The sequence below is a fragment of the Rutidosis leptorrhynchoides genome, chromosome 3, assembly GCF_046630445.1.
Source record: "Rutidosis leptorrhynchoides isolate AG116_Rl617_1_P2 chromosome 3, CSIRO_AGI_Rlap_v1, whole genome shotgun sequence".
In the NCBI taxonomy this organism is placed as follows: domain Eukaryota; kingdom Viridiplantae; phylum Streptophyta; class Magnoliopsida; order Asterales; family Asteraceae; genus Rutidosis; species Rutidosis leptorrhynchoides.
In genome coordinates this window covers 509,141,029-509,165,704 of record NC_092335.1, presented here as the reverse complement: position 1 = coordinate 509,165,704, position 24,676 = coordinate 509,141,029, and the positions used below count along the sequence as shown (strand labels likewise).

The 24,676-nt window shown below is 36.0% G+C and overlaps 1 protein-coding gene and 1 pseudogene across 1 annotated transcript; one reads left to right on the top strand and one right to left on the bottom strand.

Annotated features, from left to right (window-relative positions):
• LOC139901841 (probable protein phosphatase 2C 44) overlaps positions 1-24,265 on the top strand; it is a 62,868-nt pseudogene extending 38,603 nt beyond the window's left edge.
• Positions 21,677-23,161, bottom strand: LOC139896361 (leucine-rich repeat extensin-like protein 2). Its single transcript, XM_071878992.1, has one exon. The coding sequence runs from the start codon at positions 23,159-23,161 to the stop codon at positions 21,677-21,679; it is 1,485 nt and encodes a 494-aa protein (XP_071735093.1).
• Positions 24,266-24,676: the final 411 nt, after the last annotated feature.

Below are 24,676 nucleotides of genomic sequence, written 5' to 3'. Positions count from 1 at the left end.
CAAAAATACCTCCTCCTATTATACTCCCGTCCTGCATTCCCTCTACCATTTTAGATAAATAAAAAGCAACACAGTAAGGAATATTGACAAAGCTTCTAGGATCCCGAATACACTTTAGGTAGAATAAATCATATAAGGTAATTTTTTCTTTATTATGACCTCTTTGTGTAATCGAGTTAGCCAAAAATCTATGAATAATACGAAGCTCGGCTCTGTCAATATGTGTATAGGAGTGTCCTCCTGCTCGTGTAAAAACATCAAAATGTGACATACGCCTCCAAATGGCGTCAGCGTCAAAGTTACTATCTACCCGTTCACCATAATGAATCAAGTTTGTACAATCGGGTAATAGCAACTCACCAGGAGTATATATCTGTAAGGCCCTGACCATGTCCAGCATGGACATTCTGTACATCCTACCGCCAAGGATAAACCTAAGAAATCTTCTATCATCTATTCTAACTATATTTGTATCAAGTGATACAGTACTCATCAACTCAACACACCATTCCTTATATACGGGTCTACGAATGGTGAAAAGACGTTTCTAATCTGTAAAAGAAGAACTGCCATACCTTTGAACTAAAAGCTGTCTAACACGGTCAGCTAGATGGACCGTTTCCAAAGGGGCCCAATCGATTACCCTTGGCACCTCTACATTTTTTGTTACCAATTTGAATTTGTTCCTTTGATATGTCTCGTAATCTCTCCATCTTCTATCAAATCTCAGATTAGGATGTAGAGTGTGCTCAGGAATCGTTGGGAATTCTACTGGCGACCTCATTGGGAATACTATGAATTCATCAACAAACTGTACCGGATCATAATAAGGTATGTGCTGATCAGGCTGTTGTTGTTGTTCCTGTTGTGGTTCTTGTTCGTGTTGCATTTCTGGTTCTGGTTCTGGTGCTGGTGCTGGTCGTCTAGATGATGATGCTCCTGAACCTCCAGTATCGGCTTTCTGCAAAACACATTAAACACAAAATTTGTGCATCCAAATATGCATTAGTGTTAGCAAAATAACAACTTAAAACAATCACTATAACATGTTAAATCAAAATTAAACTTATACACATTTTCACAATTTTTCACAATTCTACACTTTTCAAATAAGCACATATGAAAATGTATACAAAATTCATAAGCATTTAACTCAAATAACATGTCAAACTATTCATTACTAATAATTAAACAAGTCTCAAATGGCAAATATATCAAATTAATCAAGTTCATGAATTTTGGACTTAAAAAGTCCACTTTAATCTCCAAAAATCATGTTTAGGATCATTGTTTGGATCATTTAACTATCTAAACATGTTACACTACTCAATTTAGCAATAATTCATGACAAAAATCGGCCATAACCTTTTTATATCAAAAAGCCCCAAATTGCTCAAGAACATAAACCCTAGATTTCTAAAAATTTTGAAGTTTTTGGCTTCAAATCATGTTAAATAGCATCAATCTAGGTTATACATGCATAAAATACTAACAATTTAACACTAATTACACTAGAAATTAACAAAATTGCATTAGGTAAAAAAATTGGTAATTATCACAAAAACTAGGAATTTATAGAGTTTAGGGGTGTAATTTTTACCAATTTGCTGAAGAATGAGAATCTAGGCATGATTAGAGCAAGAATTTTGATGAATTACGGTGGAAAAATGGCGAAAATTGGTGAATATTTGGGTGAGTTTCGTGAATGTATGTGTGTGTTTGTGTTGAGGCAGAACCGAGCTGCTGTATGTATCAGGCCTGCATTTGGTCCCCATGCGATCGCATGGGTTCCAAGTGCAAACCTCATGCGATCGCATGGGGTGCCGGCTACAGTGATTTCAGTTTTTTTTTTTTTTTTTTTTTTTTTTTTTTTTTTTTATAAAACCTTATACTTTATAAAACTTATAATTAATTAAATTTTAAAAATTTTGTTTTCCTTTAGGAGCGAGGGCGTTTCGGATCGTTGTCCTAGTCTGTCCCTCGACAAAATTTTAAAATTTGTCAAATCAAAGCGCGGTTTTTAAAAGTAAAGATTTTTGGGTTTTTTTTTTTTTTTTATGTTTTTGGCTTACTTTAATTCAATAAGATTAAAAATAATGATAATAAAAGTTCTCGTCCCTCCCTCGGGTAAAGCAATTTCGGTTCAAAGACCTAGTCTTCAACTTACGACGAATTTTAAAAATCATATTTTTAACTTAATGAGATAAAGTAAATTTTTGTTTTTAAATTCACACAACTTAAATATAAAATTCAAAATTAATATTAAAAATTCACACCAAACTTAAAATTTGAAATGCATAAAATTAAAAATTCATATTTTAAAAATTAAAAATTCACACCAAACTTAATTTAAAAATTCATATTATAAATTCACACCAAACTTATATTAATTTTTCAAATATTTACAATTTTAAATATATTGATTTTACAAAGTTTACAATATTAATTTAAGATTTATATATTAATTTTAAAAACATGGTAAAAATAAAATTAAAAATCTTTTTGGCTTTTTATCCCACTTTAATCAATCAAATATTATCAAAAATATACGCCCCTCTTTTCGGTAAAGTAATTTCGGTTCCAAAACCTAATTTAACTCATGACGAATTTTTGAAATATTTTGTGTTGATTGATTAAAGATATTTATACCTTAAGAATAAACGTTAAATTTCGCAGTGATGTAATAAATTTTTGAATGATATCAATAATTTCGGTCGCCAAACCTAATTTTATTTAATACCAATTTAATACTTTATAGCGAACAAATTAGCGTTTATTATCAAAAGGTTAAAAATAAAAATAATAAAAATAAAAACTGTACAGACATACCTTTGAAATAGATTTCTTAGTTATACGATCTATCCCATTCATAAGATAGTCGGTTTAATTGGTTTTCCATGGCTACATAGGCGTAACCTCGAGCATTCAGTGTCTTTTCTTCTAAACATATGAACGGTCCATCTCTGCATAAAGTAACAAATTCGGTATTTGAATAGGTTTGATTATTTGAACATTTACCTCCATGTGACCATTTTCCGCATTTGTGACATCTTTCTAGGTGTCGTGCTCTTCTTTTCGCTGCGGATTTTGATTTTCCTTTACCAAATTGTAACTTATTATCTTCGCATCTGGATTCTTTTCTAACTCCGTCCAATCTTTCTCTGATTACTGATACTATTTCACTCGGTAGTGTGTCATTATTACGTTTAGTGATCAAAGCGTGTAGCATTAGACCATGGTTTAGTTCACATGCAGTCTTCATTTTGTAAAAACCTAAAAAAATAAAAATTCAGAATGGGGGGAGAAGACTAGTTCTTTAGGGTCTGCTAGGGAAAGACCATTCGGGTTCCATTTTCGAGAACTACACGAAAACAGACAATCTAACTCTAACAGAAATACATATTATCCTTTAAAGACTTGATTCTCCCCACACTTAGTTAGCTGTGGTGTCGAAATTGTGATTAACTTCGTTGTCGACTTCCATCGGACTATCTATGTAGTGTTTAACTCTGTGACCATTAACTTTAAATTCAATCCCATTTGAATTTATTGATTCTATCATTCCGTATGGGAAAACTCTTTTGACTATGAATGGTCCAGACCATCTTGATTTCAATTTTCCAGGAAATAGCTTGAATCGTGAATTGAAAAGAAGAACTCTGTCTCCTTCCTTAAATTCTTTTAAACTTCTGATTCTTTTATCATGCCATCTCTTCGTTCTTTCCTTATAGATTAACGAATTTTCGTATGCTTCATGTCTTAATTCTTCTAATTCGTTTAGTTGACTTAATCGTAGACGTCCGGCTTCATGTAAATCAAGATTACATGTCTTCAAAGCCCAAAATGCTTTGTGTTCAATTTCTACTGGAAGATGACATGCTTTTCCATAAACAAGTCTAAAAGGTGTGGTTCCAATTGGAGTTTTGTAGGCTGTTCTAAAAGCCCAGAGTGCATCCTCCAATTTAATGGACCATTCCTTCGGATTTGATCCTACGGTTTTCTCTAGAATTCGTTTTAAAGCTCGGTTGGTATTTTCAACTTGTCCACTTATTTGTGGATGATATGCGGTGGAGATTTTATGAGTTACTCCATATCTTTTAAGAACTTTCTCAAGTTGATTATTACAGAAATGAGTTCCCCGATCACTTATTAAAGCTTTCGGTGTTCCAAACCTTGCAAAAAGACGTTTTAAAAAGTTGACTACAACTCGTGCATCGTTAGTTGGGAGAGCTTGTGCTTCCGCCCATTTAGATACATAATCAATGGCTACGAGAATATAGAGATTATTATGAGATTTTGGAAATGGACCCATAAAGTCAATACCCCAAATGTCAAATACTTCACATACTTGGATGACATTTTGTGGCATTTCATCACGTTGACTTATTTTTCCGGCCCTTTGAGAAGCATCACAGGATTTGCAAAGAAGGCGTGCGTCTTTGTAAATTGTAGGCCAATAGAATCCAGCATCATAAACTTTTCTTGCTGTTAGTTGAGGCCCATAATGCCCTCCTGTTGGTCCTGTGTGACAATGGTTTAAAATTTTACTAGCTTCATCTCCAAATACACATCGGCGTATTATTCCATCTGGACAACTTTTAAACAGGTGTGGATCTTCCCAAAAATAGTGTTTTATATCACTGAAGAATTTCTTTCGTTTTTGGTACGATAATCCTTTTTCAAGGAATCCACAAACTAAGTAGTTTGCATAGTCTGCAAACCATGGGATTTCATTATAATCTATCTTCAATAGATATTCATCAGGAAAGTTGTCTTGTATGGCCGATTCATTTAGAACTTCTAATTCGGGATTTTCAAGACGAGAAAGATGATCAGCGGCGAGATTTTCTGCTCCTCTTTTATCTCGGATTTCAATATCAAACTCTTGTAAGAGTAAGATCCAACGGATTAATCTTGGTTTAGCATCTTGTTTTGAAAATAGGTATCTAAGAGCAGAATGGTCAGTATAGACCACCGTTTTTGCTAGAACGAGATATGATCGAAATTTGTCAAAAGCAAAGACAATAGCAAGGAGTTCTTTTTCAGTAGTTGTATAGTTCGTTTGTGCTCCTTGTAACGTCCTACTAGCATAATATATAGGTTGAAATCGTTTTTCAATCATTTGTCCTAAAACGGATCCCATTGCAAAATCACTTGCATCGCACATTAGTTCAAATGGTAGATTCCAATTTGGTGTTATTATGATCGGCGCATTAGTGAGTTTCTCTTTAAGAATATTAAAAGATTTGATACATTCATCTGAAAAGATGAATGGAGCATCTTTTTCTAGGAGTTTATTCATAGGAGTGGCAATTTTAGAAAAATCTTTTATGAAACGTCGGTAAAAACCGGCATGCCCTAGAAAACTCCTAACTCCACTAACATTGGTGGGATGTGGAAGTTTAGCAATTACATCTACTTTAGCTCTATCCACTTCAATTCCTTCTTTTGAAATTTTATGACCAAGAACGATGCCTTCTTTAACCATGAAATGGCATTTCTCCCAATTAAGAACTAGATTTGATCGTTCGCATCTAATAAGCATTCGTTCCAGATTAGCTAGACATGATTCAAATGTATCACCGAAGACTGAAAAGTCATCCATGAAAACTTCCATGCATTCTTCTATCATGTCATGAAAAATTGCCATCATACACCTTTGAAAGGTTGCAGGGGTGTTGCAAAGTCCAAATGGCATGCGTTTGTAAGCAAAAGTACCATAAGGGCACGTGAACGTGGTTTTCTCTTGGTCCTCGAGTGCTATTGGAATTTGAAAATATCCGAAAAATCCATCTAGAAAACAATAGTAACTATTTCCGGCTAATCTTTCCAACATTTGATCAATGAAAGGTAAGGGAAAGTGATCTTTTCTGGTGGCGTCATTTAATTTTCTATAATCAATACATACACGCCATCCTGTTACAGTCCTAGTAGGAATAAGCTCATTTTTCTCATTTGTAATGACAGTCATGCCACCCTTCTTAGGCACGCATTGAACTGGGTTTACCCATGGACTATCAGAAATTGGATAAATTAGATCTGCATCTAGCAGTTTAATAATCTCTTTCTTAACTACATCTTGCATATTAGGATTTAGTCTTCGTTGGCGTTGCACATACGTTTTATGACCTTCTTCCATAAGGATTTTATGTGTGCAATACGAAGGACTTATTCCTTTAATATCATGAATCTTCCATGCAATGGCTGGTTTATGAGCTTTCAACACAGAAATGAGTTGTGATTTCTCATTTTCAGTAAGAGAAGATGATATTATTACAGGTAATTCAGATTCATCATGTAAATAAGCTTATTCCAAATGGTTTGGAAGTGGCTTTAACTCTAATTTCGGTGGTTCTTCTATCGATGATTTATATCGATATCTGTCTTCTTCTTTTAGCATTTGAATTTCTTCTGTTGTTGGTTCATATCCATTAGCTATTAGTGTAGCTAACATTTCAGCTTCATCAATTGGTTCATTACCTTCTCCTAAAGAACATTCTCCTGTTCCTTGTAATTCTGGAAATTCTTCTAATAATTCTGCATGTGCATCTATAGTTTGAATATAATAATATGTATCATCTGCAGATTGTGGTTATTGCATTGCTCTATCAACTGAAAAGGTAACACTCTCATCCTCTATACTTAGGGTCAGTTTCTTACCGAACACGTCTATCATTGCTTTAGCCGTGTTTAAGAATGGTCTTCCTAATATGAGAGGAACTTGAGAATCTTCTTCCATGTCCAAAACAACAAAATCTACTGGAAATACTAAAGTACCAACTTTAACTAGCATGTTCTCCATTATCCCTCTAGGATATTTTATTGATCTATCGGCTAGTTGTATGCTTATTCTTGTTGGTTTCAATTCTCCAAGGTCTAGTTTAGCGTATAGTGAATATGGCATTAGATTTATACTAGCACCTAAGTCTGCCAATGCTTCTATTGAACTAAGACTACCCAGAAAACATGGAATTGTGAAACTTCCTGGATCAGATAGTTTTTCTGGTATCTTATTCAACAGCACTGCTGAACAATTAGCATTCATAGTAACAGCCGAGAGTTCTTCCATTTTCTTTCTATTTGAGATTAGATCTTTCAAGAATTTAGCATATCTAGGCATTCCTGAAATCACATCAATGAAAGGAAGATTTACATTTATCTGTTTAAACATATCCAAGAATTTAGATTGCTCGGCTTCAAGTTTCTCTTTCTTCATTTTACTCGGGTAAGGAAGTGGTGGTTGGTATGGTTTAACATAAGGTTTAGCCTTAACTGTGTTATCTTCATTAACCTTTTCAACTACCGGTTCTTTTTCCTTATCTTGATCAGGTGGTGGTTCTTGTGGAGTAGGAATAGCTTCATCAGAAGTTACAGGTATTTCAGGTGGTTTAAGTGTTGTACCACTTCTTGTGGTAATGACTTTAGCTGTTTCATTCCGGGGGTTAGCATTTGTATCACTAGGTAGACTTCCCAGTTTTTTTTCACCTATTAACCTTGCTAGGTTACTTACTTCTTGTTCTAGATTTTGAATAGAAGCTTGTTGATTTCTAAATGCTTGAGCATTTTGTTCATTAGTTTGTTTCTGAGATGTGAAAAACTGCGTTTGAGTTTCAACTAGCTTCGTCATCATATCTTCTAAATTCGGCTTTTTATCATCGGTTTGTTTTGAAAATTAGGTCTTTGCTGATTGTAATTATTATTGGATACTTGTTGATTGCTAGGACCTTGTTGGTTGTTGTATGGAATATTTCTGTTATAATTCTGGTTTTGATTGTAAATCGGTCTTGGCGGTTGATAATTATTCTGATAATTATTTCCAGGCCTTTGGTTTATGTATGAAATATTCTCACTTTGTTCCATTGTTAATTCAATACTGAGACAATCTTTTGTCAAATGTGGTCCTCCACACTGCTCACAACTAATTCGTATTGAGTGAATATCTTTAGTCATCTTTTCCATTCGTCTCTCGACAGCATCTATCTTTGTGGAAATGGAATCTAAGTCATGGCTAGAATCGGCTCTAGCTGCTTTAGATGATCTAACGATATCTTTTTCTTGGTGCCACTCATGTGAGTGGGAAGCAGTGTTATCAATAATTTTGTAAGCATCAGTTTCGGTTTTCTTCATAATAGAACCACCAGCTGCTATATCTATGTCTTTCCTTGTAGTGATGTCGCATCCTTGGTAGAATATTTGTACTATTTGACAGGTATCTAAACCATGTTGCGGACATCCTCTTAACAATTTTCCAAATCTAGTCCACGCCTCATATAGAGTTTCATTCGGCTTCTGTGTGAATGTAACAATTTCTCCTTGGAGTCTTACGGCTTTAGATGCAGGAAAGAATTGTTTAAGAAATTTTTCAACTAAAACGTCCCATGTATCAATCGCCCCTTCAGGTAACGATTCCAACCAATCTTTGGCTTCTCCCTTTAAAGTCCAGGGAAATAACATGAGATATATCTGTTCATCCTCCACTTCTCGGATTTTAAATAGTGTGCAGATCCTATTAAAGGTACGTAAATGTTCATTTGGATCTTCCTTCGGCGCACCACTAAATTGGCATTGATTAGTCACCATGTGTAGAATTTGTCCTTTGATTTCATAATCTGGCGCATTAATGTCTGGATGAGTAATTGCGTGACCTTGGCCAGTGCGTTTAGCTCTCATTCGGTCTTCCATACTTAAAGGTTCCAGATTCTCCATAATTGAATTTGTTGAATCGGAATCACTAGAGGATTCTGATTTAATGGTTCGTTCCTCAACAATCTCTGTTTGAATGATTGGTGGTTCCGGAGGAAAGTTTAGTGGTTCAGGATCTATGAATCGTCCCTGAATATTCTCCGGATTCTCAATTGTGAGGTCGGGTTCAAAAAATGGATTATCGGAAATTTGAACTGGAGTACTTGGTCGACTGGATGATGATTCTAAAGAAAAATCAACGGCGGTAATATTTGCTAAATGTCTTGATCTAGTTACAGGTGGTGAACGTACAAAAGGTGGTGAACGTCTTGCTCGGTGCATTCACTGAATATCCTATTAGTTTTTAAAAGGAAAGAAAAATTATACTAAGTTATCCAATCAATAGACTTTTCTGATTTTGCCCACGTTTCGAATAGTCAAAAGATGCAGCAGAGGGGCAGGATTCGTTTGGTCTCAATATAATTGAGGACTGTTTGGCTCCAATAACCCGGTCCACGTACAAATCCAACTATTACTACGAACCAGAAAATTTTGATGTCTATCAATTTAACCACTTAAAATAAATTTTCGTAATCTTAAGAAAATTAGATAAGAAGTAGAATAAAAATTTATGTCCTAAAACTAGAATAGCGAGAAATAAGAAAGAAAAAGAGTTCGTCGAAAAGGTCAAAAAAGAAAAATGGTTGAAAAATAAAAGGTGACGGAAAAATAAAAGAAACTTATAAAACTTAAAAACACTCGACTAACCTAACCTTATTACTACAACTAACTTAAAATTATAATCGCATATTGAGATTATTAATTGGAATGATAATTGATACATAGGTAAAAGTCGTCTAAAAATATTAAAGCTTACAGGAAAAACTAAATCCCAAATGAAAATAACTTAAAAAGAAACTAAAACTTAAAAAAGCGTCGCAAAATTCTAAAGTACCTAAATCTTAGTCTAAAGAAAAAGCACTTAAGGAATTTTACGGCAAAGCCTAAAAATCTAGAAATAAAAATAACTATGGCAAAAACTATGAGTTAAAAATAAATACGAGCGAAAAATACAAAAATTACGCTAAAACTATTAAAAAGAGACAAAATATAAAAATATACAAAAAGTTGTAAAAAATACAATTTTTATAAAAATATTATTTTTATATTATTTATTTAATAAAACTATTAATTTTACAATTTAAATAAACTAATTAAACTAAAAATACAAATTAATAAATAAAACTAAATTAATATATTAATTAACTAATAAACCCTAATTAGGGTTTTAATAATAATAATAATTAAAATATACTCCGTAATTAATGTAGTTGCAGTCTGGCGTGTCAGATGGGCTCATGCGATCGCATGAGTCCTAAACTATCCGGCCATGCGATCGCATGGGCTAGGGTTTCGGGCCACAGAGTGGGCTGCTACAGTACCGGCCGAATTAATAAATTTTTTTTTTCTGTTTTTGCTGTAAAATATAAAATATATTTATAAATTAAATAAAACTTATATTTTTACAAACTAAAAAAATAGAAATAAAGAAACTTTATAAAACTTAAATATTTACCTAACTCTTAAAAAAATATATTTATATTTTTGTTTTTCTTTTAATATTTTTGAATATTTAAAACGTATTTTTACAAAAGCGTACTAAAAATAAAAATCTTTTTTTTTTATATATTAGCGTTGCGCTTCCGGCTTTTAAGCTAGATTGATTCCCCGGCAGCGGCGCCAAAAATAACTTGATGTTTTGCGAGGTGTATATAAAATACTATTAAATTTTACAAGGAAATACTATTAAATACGATACAATTTTACACAAGATATTTATTTATTTATAGAATGGATATACTTAAACCTTGCTACAACACTTATATGCAGTGTACCTAATCGTACAGTAGTGTAGTTTTTAGTAAGTCCGGTTCGTTCCACAGGGAAAATCTTTAAACAAAGCTTAACGCTATATTAGTTTACTTTTATAAAAATACAAATATATATACAAGTAATATTATTATTATAAAGGGGGGTTTTTACCGTTTAATGACCGGTTTGTCGATTTTAAAACTTTAGTCGCAGTTAAAACCAAATGTAAAATATTAAAAATAAATACAAGACTTAAATTAAAGTGTAAAGTAAATAACGATAATGAAATTGCGAATAATAAAAGTGCAATAAAATAAACTTGCGATAATTAAAAAGTACGATAATTAAAAGTGCAATTAAATACAATAACAATAAATAAAAATGCGATAATTAGAAGTGCAATTAAATATAAAATAAAGGAAATTAAATATGAAATAAAAGAATTATGCTTATTTAAACTTCCGTAATCATGATGTTTGACGTGTTGATTTTAGTTTATTCCCATGGGTTAATTGTCCTTTGTCCTGGATTATTTAATATGTCCGTCTGGTTTTTGTCCATAACAGTCCATCAGTCATAAATATAAAGTGCGAGTGTCCTCGTCAAATTATTCTTATACCGGAAGTTAAATATTCCAACTAATTGGGGACTTAAACTGTAACAAGATTTTAATACTTTGTTTAATAATTACACCAGGATGTCGACTGAGTGTAACCCAAGGTTTTAATATTTTGTTATCAATTATACCAAGTGTCCTTGTACATAATTTCACCCCTGTTTTAATTATTCTAGTGGCTATTAATCCATTCCCGTGTCCGGTTAAATGAACGATTATTCGTACATATAAATACCCTGCCCATCGTGTCCGATCGAGTGTAAATGGTTATTTATAGGGACGCCCAATTGTAAATCTTTATATTGACATTAACAAACTATCATTTAGTTAAACAAATATAAAGCCCATTAATAGCTCATAGTCTAATTTCCACAAGTGTCGTTCTTTTATCCAAACCCCAATTATGGTACAAAGCCCAATTACCCAATTTTAGTAATTAGCCCAACATCATGATTACTTCGGATTAAATAAGCATAATAATAACTTAGCTACGAGACATTAAATTAAAAAGGTTGAACATAACTTACAATGATTAAAAATAGCGTAGCGTTACACGGACAGAATTTCGACTTACACCCTTACAACATTCGCAAACATACCCTTATTATTAGAATTATAATTAAAATTAAAATTAAAATATAAATTATAAATATAAATATTACGTATGAATGGAGAAGAGAAAGATAGATGGATTTTGTGGTGCACCAAAGCTCGATTTTTATAGGCATGTGGGCTGGAACTGGGGCTCATGCGATCGCATGGATTTATGCCTTCCAGGCCATGCGATCGCATGGCCAGCTGGGGAGGCTCACATTTGGTTGTTTTCTTCTGCCGACGGTTTTATAAATAAATATAATATATTAAATAATTGTAAGAATTATTTAAATATTATATTATATTTATGTGCATAGTTGTCTTGTAATTTTTAGTCCGTTGCGTCGAGCGTTGAGAGTTGACTCTGGTCCCGGTTCCGGATTTTCGAACGTCCTTGCGTACAATTTAATATCTTGTACTTTTTGTTTTGAATCTTGTACTCTTGTAATTTTGAGACATTTCTTATCAATAATTGGAACCTCATTGATTGTATTTTGTACTTTTGAGCTTTTTGGTCGTTTGCGTCTTCAATTCGTCGAATCTGTCTTTTGTCTTCACCTTTTATTATTTAAGCGAATATCACTTGTAAATAGGACAATTGTAACTAAAAGCTTGTCTTTCTTGAGGAATAATGCTATGAAATATATGTTTGTTTTTAGCATTATCAATTGGTATGCTAATTATATTGCTAGCATGCATGCGGTAAATGTGTAAGTGATTGCAAGTAAGTAGGTTATTTATGTATATGTATAATTATTGCATTCACTAAGCGTTAGCTTACCCCTCTCGTTGTTTACCTTTTTAGGCTCCGGCGTGGATAAGGGTAAAGGTATTTGCTTGGATTAGTGGCTCTCGGGGGATTAGCTTTTGGAAGTTCGACCAAGATATGGGTAGTTTAAACCCCAAACACCATGCTCTAAGTGTCGTTTGGAAGTTAAATTTTTTGTGGTCGAAACTTGTATTTTGTACGAAATTCGTAATTCGGGACGATGTGGGCCCGGTGTAGTAAAACTCATTATTATTATGGAAATCTCTTAGTTTTACTTATTGTAATGTGTTGTGAAAACCGTTTCGTCTAAAAGTATCAGGAAGCGGGAAATCTTTTCGCGAGAAAAAGACAATTGGGACAGCAGGAAATGGAGCGGCGCGCCCTATAATGGAGCAGCGCTCCATTTGGCCAAAAACCTGTTTTGTAAAAAAAAAAGTGTGTTTCGGTTGGATAACGGGTTGGGTCGTTACAAGTGGTATCAGAGCATGGTCTAAGGGATTTAGGCGACTTGAGATAGGTGCCAAGATTTAGACTTTATTGCGTATGCGTTTTATGCGGGACTTGTAGGAGACGGGTCGGACCGGGATTGGTTAGAGCATTGGTTTATGTGAACTAACCTAGTGTTAATTGTTTTTTGTTGTGTTTTCAATCGTCGAGCTAAATAGACGCTGTACTAGCAAGTTAATGCGACGTGCTCACGTAACAATGACTAGCTACCATTGTTACGGGTTCAAATCGTGTCAAATAATCGATGTACGATGATTGTCGAGCAAGATGGGCGGTGAGGTGTATATATATATATATATGTGTGTGTGTGTCATGTCTTTCGTTTCATTATTTAATCTATTCCGTTTTATAGAATGAAGATGAGAAACGGATACGACACTAATGACGGAGGTATGAGCGAGGACGCCGAGTTCACAGCCAAGGTTGAGGCCATTATGCAAAGGCGTCATGCGGCCTTTTTGGAGGATGTTAAGAAGATGTTCTTAGATTCGATTGAGGAGCAAGTAGTCAATCTAGTCAAGGAACAAGTAAAGGCTGTCCTCCACGAAGATAATGTGGGAAGACGAGACTTTTTCTACAAAAATTTCAAAGTTGCTCAACCTCCCACTTTTGATGGCGAACGGGATCCACTAAAGAGCAATCGTTGGATTTCGATATGGAGGGGGCTTTCCGTACTTGTGAATGTCCTCTTGATAACAAGGCGAGGTACGGGAGTAGTATGTTGAGGGGTGATGCCAAGTTATGGTGGGACGCAAAAATCCAACTCTATGGCGAAGAACAATGTATGGAATTCACGTGAGATGAATTCAAGGCGGAATTTTTCAAGGAGTACCGAACTTCGGCCGATCTTTCTAGGCTTAAGGATGAGTTACGTGCTCTAAGGCAAGGGTCAATGGATTTGAACACTCTCAAGTCCACTTTCTTGTCAAAGACCCAATTTTGCCCAGAGTATGTCGATAATGATCACATGTTGAAGGAAGACTTCTATCGAATCTTGAACAAAAACTATCAAGAAAAGATTAGTGTAAACTCGGTGAAAACTTTTGATGAGTTGTTCGATATGGCCAAGGGTTTCGAGTCGCTCGTCTTGAGAAAGAGTGGCTTTACTTTTGGCAAAAGAAAGTTTGAAGGTTCGAGTCATCCGAACTTTTCAAACAAAAAGAACAAGAAGGGTTCCGAAAGTGTTAATAGTGTGAAGAAGAGTGCTTCCGAGGGTTTTTATTTTATGTGCTACAATTGTGGACAAAAGGGTCATATGGCTCGTGATTGCCCGAACCCCTCTTCCGCAAGCACACTCACATGTTTTAATTGTCAAAAGCAAGGACACCGAAGGTCGTAGTGTCCCGAGTTGCGGGGTGATCATGTTAAGAAGTTGGAGAAAGCGGTGGGTACGGCTCGGGGACGAAATTATTTAATGACCAATGATGAGGCCAAGAAATCTAACAAAGTTGTCTCAGGTACTTTCATGGTTAACTCTAAACCGGAAAGGATACTATTTGATAGCGGTGCTAATTTATCGTTTGTGTCTCCTCAATTTGTGTCTAAGCTTGATAAACTGCTAGCTAAGTTAAGTCATCCGGTAAAAGTTGAAATAGCGGATGGTAAGACGGTGCTAGGGGTTGATGTTTGTAATGATTGTGATGTTGTGCATGGTGCCGAAATCTTTAAAATCGATATTATCCCGATGACCTTGGGTGAGTTTGATATTGTCATTGGTATGGATTGGCTCGATCGTTATAGAGCCGATATCGCATGTCATGAAAAGTCTATTCGTGTGAAGACCCCAAGTGGGGGAGAGTTAATTATTCGTTGGGAGAAACGGAGAAGACTTGTGCCATTATGCACTTACGAACGGGCACATCGTTTTCTTAGTAGTGGTGGCATGGCTTTTCTTGCCCATGTAGTTGATACTCGTGAAGAGCCACCATCCATTCGTGAAATTTCGGTGGTTAGTGAATTTGAAGACGTTTTTCCGGATGAATTACCGGGTGTTCCGGCGGAAAGAAAAGTTGAATTTCGCATTGAGTTGGTTCCGGGGGCTACCCCCATTGCTAAAACTCCTTATCGTTTAGCACCAACGAAAATGAAAGAGTTGTTAAATCAAACCCAAGAGTTGCTTGAAAAGGGTTTTATTCGACCGAGTGCTTCGCCATGGGGCGCTCCGGTTTTATTCGTGAAGAAGAAGGATGGTAGTATGCGAATGTGCATCGATTATCGGGAGTTAAACAAAGTGACGATCAAGAACCGTTATCCATTTCCTCGGATTGAAGATTTGTTTGACCAACTCCAAGGTGCGACGTATTTTTCAAAAATTGACTTACGGTCCGGCTATCACCAAATGCGGGTCCGTGAGGAAGATATTGAGAAAACGGTTTTTCGAACGCGCTACGGACATTTTGAGTTTGTAGTTATGCCTTTTGGTGTTACGAATGCACCGGCGGCATTCATGGATCTTATGAACCGAGTGTGACAACCTATGTTGGACAAGTCGGTGATAGTGTTCATTGACGCCATACTTGTCTATTCGAAGGGTATGAAGGAACATGAACATTATTTGCGTGAGGTGTTGAAGACGTTGCGGAAGGAGAAGTTGTATGCTAAATTCTCCAAATGTGAATTTTGGCTAAGGGAAGTTCAATTCCTTGGCCATATTGTGAACAAAGATGGTATTCAAGTAGATCCGGGGAAGATAGAGACGGTAAAAAGTTGGGGACAACTGACTACACCTACAGAAATTCGAAGTTTTCTCGGATTGGCCGGTTATTATTGTCAGTTTATCTAAGACTTTTCTAAGATCGCTTCTCCATTGACGAAGTTGACGAGGAAGAATGCGAGATTTAATTGGAAAAACGAGCAAGAAATTGCTTTTCAATTGTTAAAAGAGAAGTTATGTCAAGCTCCGGTGTTAGTGTTGCCGGAAGGTGTAGAAGACATGACGGTTTATTGTGATGCTTCTTTAAATGGGATCGGGTGTGTTCTAATGCAACGAGGTAAGGTCATCGCTTATGCCTCTCGACAATTAAAGGAACACGAAAAGAGATACCCGACTCATGATCTTGAATTGGCGGCGGTGGTTCATGCGTTGAAAATTTGGCGCCACTACTTGTATGGTGAAAAGTACTACTTGATGAAGAACATAAGTCAAAGTATTTTATTCATCCGGGTGCGACAAAGATGTATCTTGATTTGAAGAAAGAGTATTAGTGGTCGGGCATGAAACGTGATGTTGTAAAGTATGTTGAACAATGTGTCACGTGTTTGCAAGTTAAGGCCGAGCACCGAAAGCCGTTTGGTATGTTACAACCGTTGGAAGTCCCGAAATGGAAATGGGAGCACATTACCATGGATTTCATTACAAAGTTACCAAAGATGGCAAGAACCCAATTTGATACGATTTGGTGATAGTTGATCGATTGACGAAGAGTGCTTTGTTCCTTCCCATTCGTGAAACGATATCGTCAGAGGCTTTGTCAAAGTTGTTTATCAGAGAGGTGATATCAAGGCATGGGGTTCCTATATCCATTATTTAGGATCGAGATACTCGTTTCACGTCTCGGTTTTGGAATTAGTTTCATGAAGATATGGGTACACAATTGAGAATGAGCACGATGTACCATCCTCAAACGGACGGTCAAACTGAACGTACGAATCAAACATTGGAAGATATGTTACGGGCATGTATTATCGATTTCGGTGGTAGTTAGGATGAGCACTTGCCTTTGGTGGAATTCTCGTACAACAATAGTTACCATGCTAGTATTGGAATGCCACCATATAAGATGCTTTATGGGCGAAGGTGTCGAAATCCTATTTGTTGGGGTGAAGTAGGACAAAGGGAAAGCGGGAGTACCGATTTGGTTTTAGAGACAAATAACAAGATTGAGATGATTCGGACTCGATTGAAGGCGGCGCAAGATAGACAAAAATCTTATGCCGACAAACGTAGGCGACCGATTGAGTTCCAAGAAGGTGACATGGTGATGCTTAAAGTTTCGCCATGGAAAGGTGTTATTCGGTTCCGAAAACGGGGAAAGTTATCTCCTCGGTTTATTGGACCATTTAAAATTTTAGCTCGTGTTGGTGAAGTTGCGTATCGTTTGGAATTACCCGAAGAGCTTGCGGGGATCCATAATACATTTCATGTTTCCCATCTTCGTAAGTGTCTTGCGGATGATTCTTCATGGGTGCCATTAGACGAGATTGAGCTAAACAACAAGTTAGAGTATATTGAAGAACCGATAGCTATACATGATGAAAAGGTGAAAATGTTGAGAAATAAAGAAGTGAGAACTTTTAAAGTTCAATGGTGTCGTAGCAAAGGTTCCGAGTTTACGTGGGAACCCAAGGAGTTTGTGTTAGTGTATCTTTCCGCTTGTCATGCGGCTTGGATCGCGAGGACGCGCTCCGATTCAAGTGGGGGAGAGTTGTAAGACCCAAATATTTATTGGGCATAAGAGTATTTATGATGTACATAAAGTTTGTGAAGTGAAGTGTAAATGAAAAGCACAAAAACTGATCTGACCATATGGCGCGCCGCGCAGGTATGAGGGCGCGCGCCGCGCACCCTTCATGTGGCAGATTCTTGTTCTAATTTAATTTAAACGTGGGGCATTTTGGTCTTTTCACTTGAGGCCGGATTTAAGGCCACTAAAAGGCTGGTTGGGGTCTTTAGTTCACATCCACCAACCTTATCATCTCTCCCATTAAAGCTCTAGAGTGAGAAACACTTTGAGAAAGAGAAAGCTCAAATCAAGGAGGCAGAAGTTGGTTTTGGGCCAAAGCGCGTGTTTTAAAGTTGTTCATCTAATCACTAGCTACGTTGTGATTGTGGTGGTAAGCTCTAATCTTGATTTCCTTATTTAATTTGTTTAAGGGTTAGGGTTTTGGGTTAGTGATGAACATAAAACCCATTATTGGTGATTTTGGGGGTTTTTGGGTAAGATTGAGTCATGAGGACTCAAGAATGACTAACCTAGGGTTTCAAAGTGATAATTGGTGTCTATGAGTCTTAGATGGTTAGTTAATCACTAGCACACCTTGATATTTTGTAAGTGGGTGTTGTTTGGTATGTTGATGACCCAAATGGGTGTGTTAACCTTGAATTAGGTCAAATGAGTCTTTTATGACCTAAATTGCTTAATGAGTATGAAAATATGTTAAACTTGTGTTAAAAAGTGTATTAAGATCATAATTGGCTAGTGTTAGGGTTTTAGCAAAGTTGACATAATATTATGATTAAGAGTGCAAATGGGTCGAAATTGCACTATGGGCCAAATGACACTAGGATGGTGAGTGAGTTGGTTGACCAACTTGATTGTGTGATTGATTGTATGCATGATGTAATAGGTACGTTACATTGAAGGTTGCAAGTTCGGTTATCATTCACCAAAGGCGTTAAGGTGAGTGGAATAATTATATGTGTGCGTATATAATGTATTTATTTGTTTAGCGTGAGGTGTGAAGTGTCGACGTGTTAATACGCCACATCTCACGTGACGAGTGAAGTGTTGACGTGTTAAGACACCACTCGGGGGTGAAGTGTCGACGTGTTAAGACTATTCACTAAGCGTTAGCTTACCCCTCTCGTTGTTTACCTTTTTAGGCTCCGTTGTGGATAAGGGTAAATGTATTTGCTTGGATTAGTGGCTCTCGGGGGATTAGCTTTTGAAAGTTCGACCAAGATATGGGTAGTTTAAACCCCAAACACCATGCTCTAAGTGTCGTTTGGAAGTTAAACTTTTTGTGGTCGAAACTTGTATTTTGTACGAAATTCGTAATTAGGGACGATGTGGGCCCGGTGTAGTAAAACTCGTTTTTATTATGGAAATCTCTTAGTTTAACTTATTGTAATGTGTTGTGAAAACCGTTTCGTCTAAAATTATCGGGAAGCGGGAGATCTTTTCGCGAGAAAAAGACAATTGGGACAGCAGGAAATAGAGCGACGCTCCATTTGGCCAAAAACCTGTTTTGTAAAAAAAAAAAATGCATTTCGGTTGGATAACGGGTTTGGTCGTTACACTAATTAAATTGCTAGCGTGTATGCGGTAATTGTGTAGGTGATTGCAAGTAAGTAGATTATATATGTATATGTATTATTATTGCATTCACTAAGCTTTATGCTTAGCCCTCTCGCTGTTTACCTTTTTATAGGTATTGTTGATGCGGAGTTTACCTAGTTGCTAGACTAGGGTTGTTAGACGTGGCTTAAGCTTGGAGGATTAGCTTTTGGATATTAAACGCGGATTGGGGATTTGTTAGTCCACGGGATAATGCCCTTGGAATCGGGTTGGGTTGTAGAGTCCTAATCCGTCAAAATATATAAATGGGTCAAAATTGCCACTTTCATGTAATTATGGGTAATTGGAATCCCAATGGGTCGTAATGTACTTTTATTGATTAAAAACCCGGATTATTTGATGTTGAAAAGTGTTGGTATTGGTTTTGGGGTTTAACGGAACTCGGGTTGGGCGAAAATGGTTTTTCATGCTTAAAATGGGCTGCAGTGTTTTCCCAGCTTTAACGTGCGCCGCGCGTAGGCCTGCGCGCCGTGCAAATGGCCATTTGCTGGTAGTCAGATCTATTGTCAAGTTCTGACCTTGTTTCACGTTGTAAAGCGCGCCGCGCACCCCAAATACGCACCGCGCATTTGGTCTGGCTGAAATGATGCTGTTTAAAAAAAAAACGTGTTTTCTCGTGTTAAGTTTTGGGTTCGTTACATGAAAGGTCATGTCCGTGTCCTTCATGTTACGTCTGCACTGTTTGATGACTTTAGATCCAGTTTGAGCGTTCGCGCTGCTCCCGCTACAACTGCGGGGGCTGTTAGACGATATAGATTGATAGCCCGTATATTTCATATTATTGCATATTACTGGCCCGTGTTCTATAAGGGTCCACTATTAGTCCATTAGGTTTATCTCCTGTTGACTATATATCTATGATGTACCGCTGCATTATTCATTCAATAAGAAAACATATGTCGTATTTTATATCTTAACATTGTGAAGGGTATGCTTTATTTGTTCTCATAATACATACTCAGATTATCATAGAATGACATATGATATAAGTAGTTAAGTTTTACCTTATACTTAACAGACATCAACCAGCAGCACACTACTCTTCTACAACCTCTTGATTGTGTATTAGTTATTCAATATGTATTAATTTGACTTTGACTATTTAAGAAGAAAGAAAAGTCTAGTTTTATAACCTTCTAGTCTATAATTTCATACCTTACTTGTTAAAAAGTAATAATTTATAAAGAGTTAACCGGGTTTTTACCTTTCATGTTATTCGGAAAGTTACTCGGAAGAAGATTGCCTAATCAGGTTTAAGGTTATCTCGTGATCGTTTCTAACCATCTATTTTATTTAACATGACATTTCTTGTCAAGCACCGAGTCGAATTTATGTTAGAATTTATTGTCTGTGTATAACAAACTATGTACCTACTTTAAATTTCATAAAAAGTACAATTTAACCAAGTAATTAACAGAATAATAACTAAATTGAATGTTGAGTAAATAGGATATATAGTTGGCTGAACAACATATCAAGTATCAACAGAGTTAGCAGAAAGTAGAATAATAACTAATAGCTTCTTGTATTAAAAGAGCCATGTGATGAAATGAAAGCACATGAATTGGTCATTATGGGTACACTACAATTATTCATCTTTTATTTTATCACATGTTCATCTAAGTGTTATAAATAATGCTGTATGCCCATGACGTTCTCAATAGTTTTGAGCATCATGATCGAGACATAAAACTGAGCCCCGTTATAAACATTAAATTTTTTTAATACATACAAAAAGATAATAATACTAAAACTATCAATTCAAAAAAGTTCTTAAAAAAGAAATAACAGTTTATTTTATTCACAAATATTGCCACTTTATGGGAGTGATCCTCACACACAACTTTTTGATCCATGTACACCTAATTACCTATTTTACCCTTAATTATATTACTTTAATAATATAAGTTCAACTCTCTAGGTGTATAACTGTGATTTTATGAGACAAAAGTGTACATGGATCAAAAAGCGAGGTGTGAGAATCAACTCCCCTTTTATTATAGTTAAACTATTATTTTTTAAAATTTTGAGGCCCTAAAATATTTTGAGCCCTATACAGTTGCACACTCTACACATATGTACTGAAGACGCTTTTGTGTATGTCTATATATCAAGATTCTTAACTACACAAATACAAGATACAGTGATTCCAAGATCCTAAAATCACCACTACTCCATTATTTTAAGATCTCTAGTACCATACATATATAATTTTCACGTGTCTAAAATCATCAAAATTCACTCTATTCATAATAAACAAAAACACCTTTGAATGTTAATAATATAACTGCATAGTGTACACATAAATAATAAATAGCCTAATTTTGAAACTTGAATACTTATGCAACATATGATTATGAAATGTAAACATACCAAACACACAAATTACATCAAATCAAGCCCCCTAAACCCCAAAAAGTCCAATATAGTTATAATTATATATCAAAAGATAAATCTCTGCCTCTTTTCCTTAAATTTTTTGAAGAAAATCATGGTGGATGTTGTGTATGTATAGATTTAATAAGATTCTCCGATTACTGGTCGTGGTGATAGATGTGATTAATGATGAGGTGGTGAATGATGGTGGCCAGTGGGAGGTGGTGGTGGTGGAGTTGATAGAGTACAGCCGACTAATGGTGGAGGTGATTGGTGGCTGCTAGGTGGTGGTGATTGGTAGCTTCCTGGCGGTGATTGATGACTACCATGTGGTGGCGATTGGTGGCTTCCAGGTGGTGATTGATGACTTCCATGTGGTGGTGATTGGTGGCCTCCTGGTGGTGGAGATTGATAGCTTCCAAGTGGTGATTGGTGGCTACCAGGTGGTGGCGATTGGTAACTTGCAGGCGGTGATTGGTGGCTTCCTGGTGGTGGAATGGTTGGAGACGTCACCGGTGGCTGCGGTGGTAGTTGTGGAGACGGTTGACCTGAAGGAAGCATTGGAACCGTACTCGAACCACCACAATGCAAATTCCTACAATCAACAAGCCTTGCATCACTAGAACCACATTGCCTAGCAGACCTTTGATTAAATCTTCCAACAATACAATTCTGCCCATCATCAAATACCTTACCGCCACCCGAACACGACGACGCTTCACCCTTAAAATAATTAAATGAATAAGTAAAATTCAACAATCGCGGTAACCTACAAATAGCATCAGGCACCACCCCGGTCAGCCTATTATGCGCCACATTCAACTGTTCGACACTTCTCATTCCCGCTATCGTACCCGGTAACGGGCCTTGTAAGTTATTAAAACTAACATCGAAAACCGTTACTTGTTTCAATAACCCGACCTGAACCGGAATACAACCGGTTAAGTTATTATTCATTAGAATAATCTCATTTAATGTTTTTCCCATTTTCCCAATGCTCGGGGGAATACATCCCCCGAGATCATTATTCGCTAGAACCAAAACAGATACCGGAGAATTACCTAAATTCTCTGGTATTCCAAACCTAAACTGGTTATCATTCAAGAAAACCGCGTCAAGGTTTTTATCAAACAATGCACGTGGAAGCGGCCCTTCAAATTCGTTAAACCGGAGATCTAAAAACTGTAAATGAGGCAATGACAAGACTATTATTGGGAATAGCCCAACGAAACGATTATTACTCAAATCGAGTTCATACAGTAATCTTAAATTCTTAAAAGTTATCGGGACCGTCCCACAAAACCGATTCGAGTTAATATGAAAAAGAGCAAGATCGGTCAAAAGGCCAAGTTCGTGTGGCAGGTAACCCGCGATATTCGCGTGGTTTAGATCAATCCCCGCGACAACCCGAATAGATGGGTTGAATGGAAACGGGGCGCAGTACACGCCTGTGTAGGAACATACATTCGGGCCGACCCAATTAATTGTAAAGCCAAATGGGTCGGACATAATAGCTTGTTTCCATGCTTGTAGAGCAATGTAGGCTTGTATAAGTCTTGGGTTTTCGAAAGTGAGAGCTGGGGTGGTGGTGGTGTTGTCTGCGGCGGCGGACAGGTGGAGGACGGAGGCGGAGAAGAGGAGGGTGAGGAGGAGATACGGTGGAGGCATGGTGGTTGGGTTTTGGAGAAAAAGTGGAAATATATGAGAGTAAATAGGAGAGTGAAGGGGACTGTGCATAAATGGGACAACAAGTAGTTATTGCTTAAGTTTCCCACCAATGTCAGAATTTAAAGCTTTGGTTTTTATATTGTTGTTTAGGTTTATTTATTTATTCATCTTTTATTTTATATTATTTATCTATTTGTTTACTGTGGATTGATTGAGGTCTAAATTATTAACCCTTTATCTAAAGAAAAAATAGGCTATAAATAGTAAAAAAATACATCTCTTAAAGCATTAGTCTTAATATACTACATTAGGCATGGTAATTTGTGTTGTTTGATTAGACTCAAAAGACATTTTAATTATTAACAATCACATAAATATTAAGTTTACCATCTACAATAGAATTACAAACTTGGTTGAGTTGTTTCAAAATTGTTTTGGTCGATAACTCACCTGTGTTCGATTCTCAGCTTTGTTCTTTTTTTTTTTTTTGGGTAAAACATACCCCCACATTACACAAACATTTTAAAAAGCATAACCACATTACACAACATTGTTTACCTAATTATTTTTTTTCTTCTTAATACCTTTCAGTTTTGTATTCTTTTCCATGTAAGCAGTGTTGTAAAAAACCCGATTACTCGCCGATTAATCTCCGATTACTCAGTTTGAAGAAAAATCCATTCCGATATTCCAAAATCCGTTTAATTATTCGGTCAACGTCGATTAATGGGTCAAAATCGATTTTGGTAACCAAAATAAGGTCAGTTGTTTACTCTTTTGACCCATTCGAACCGTTCAACCCGTTTTTATTTTTAAATAATTTTATATAGCTTACATTTTCGTCCCATTACCGTCAATGCATAATTCAAATTGACCCGTGTATCCAGTATGTGTGCAAATATCCACCTCTACTAGTATGTGAAATAGTATTATCGTTACCTCACGTTTGAACGACAGCACCAAGATTAACAAAACTAAGTTTTTGTTTAGGTGATGGGCAACCATGAGGCAATTGATATGGTGAACTCCATAAAAGACCCTTTAGCAACAGCTAAATGTTTAACAACAGAGGCATTAGCAAGAAAAAGCAAAGATGATATATGAAATGTCCCGTTCTTATTGATTAAAAACGTTCCATATTAATTGATTTCGTTGCGAGGTTTTGACCTCTATATGAGACGTTTTTCAAAGACTGCATTCATTTTTAAAACAAACCATAACCTTTATTTCATAAATAAAGGTTTAAAAAGCTTTACGTAGATTATCAAATAATGATAATCTAAAATATCCTGTTTACACACGACCATTACATAATGGTTTACAATACAAATATGTTACATCGAAATCAGTTTCTTGAATGCAATTTTTACACAATATCATACAAACATGGACTCCAAATCTTGTCCTTATTTTAGTATGCAACAGCGGAAGCTCTTAATAATCACCTGAGAATAAACATGCTTAAAACGTCAACAAAAATGTTGGTGAGTTATAGGTTTAACCTATATATATCAA

What these genes read in the sequence shown, in the direction of transcription:
- LOC139896361 (XM_071878992.1), bottom strand. Translation starts at nt 23,161, where the DNA reads ATGCCTCCACCGTATCTCCTCCTCACCCTCCTCTTCTCCGCCTCCGTC.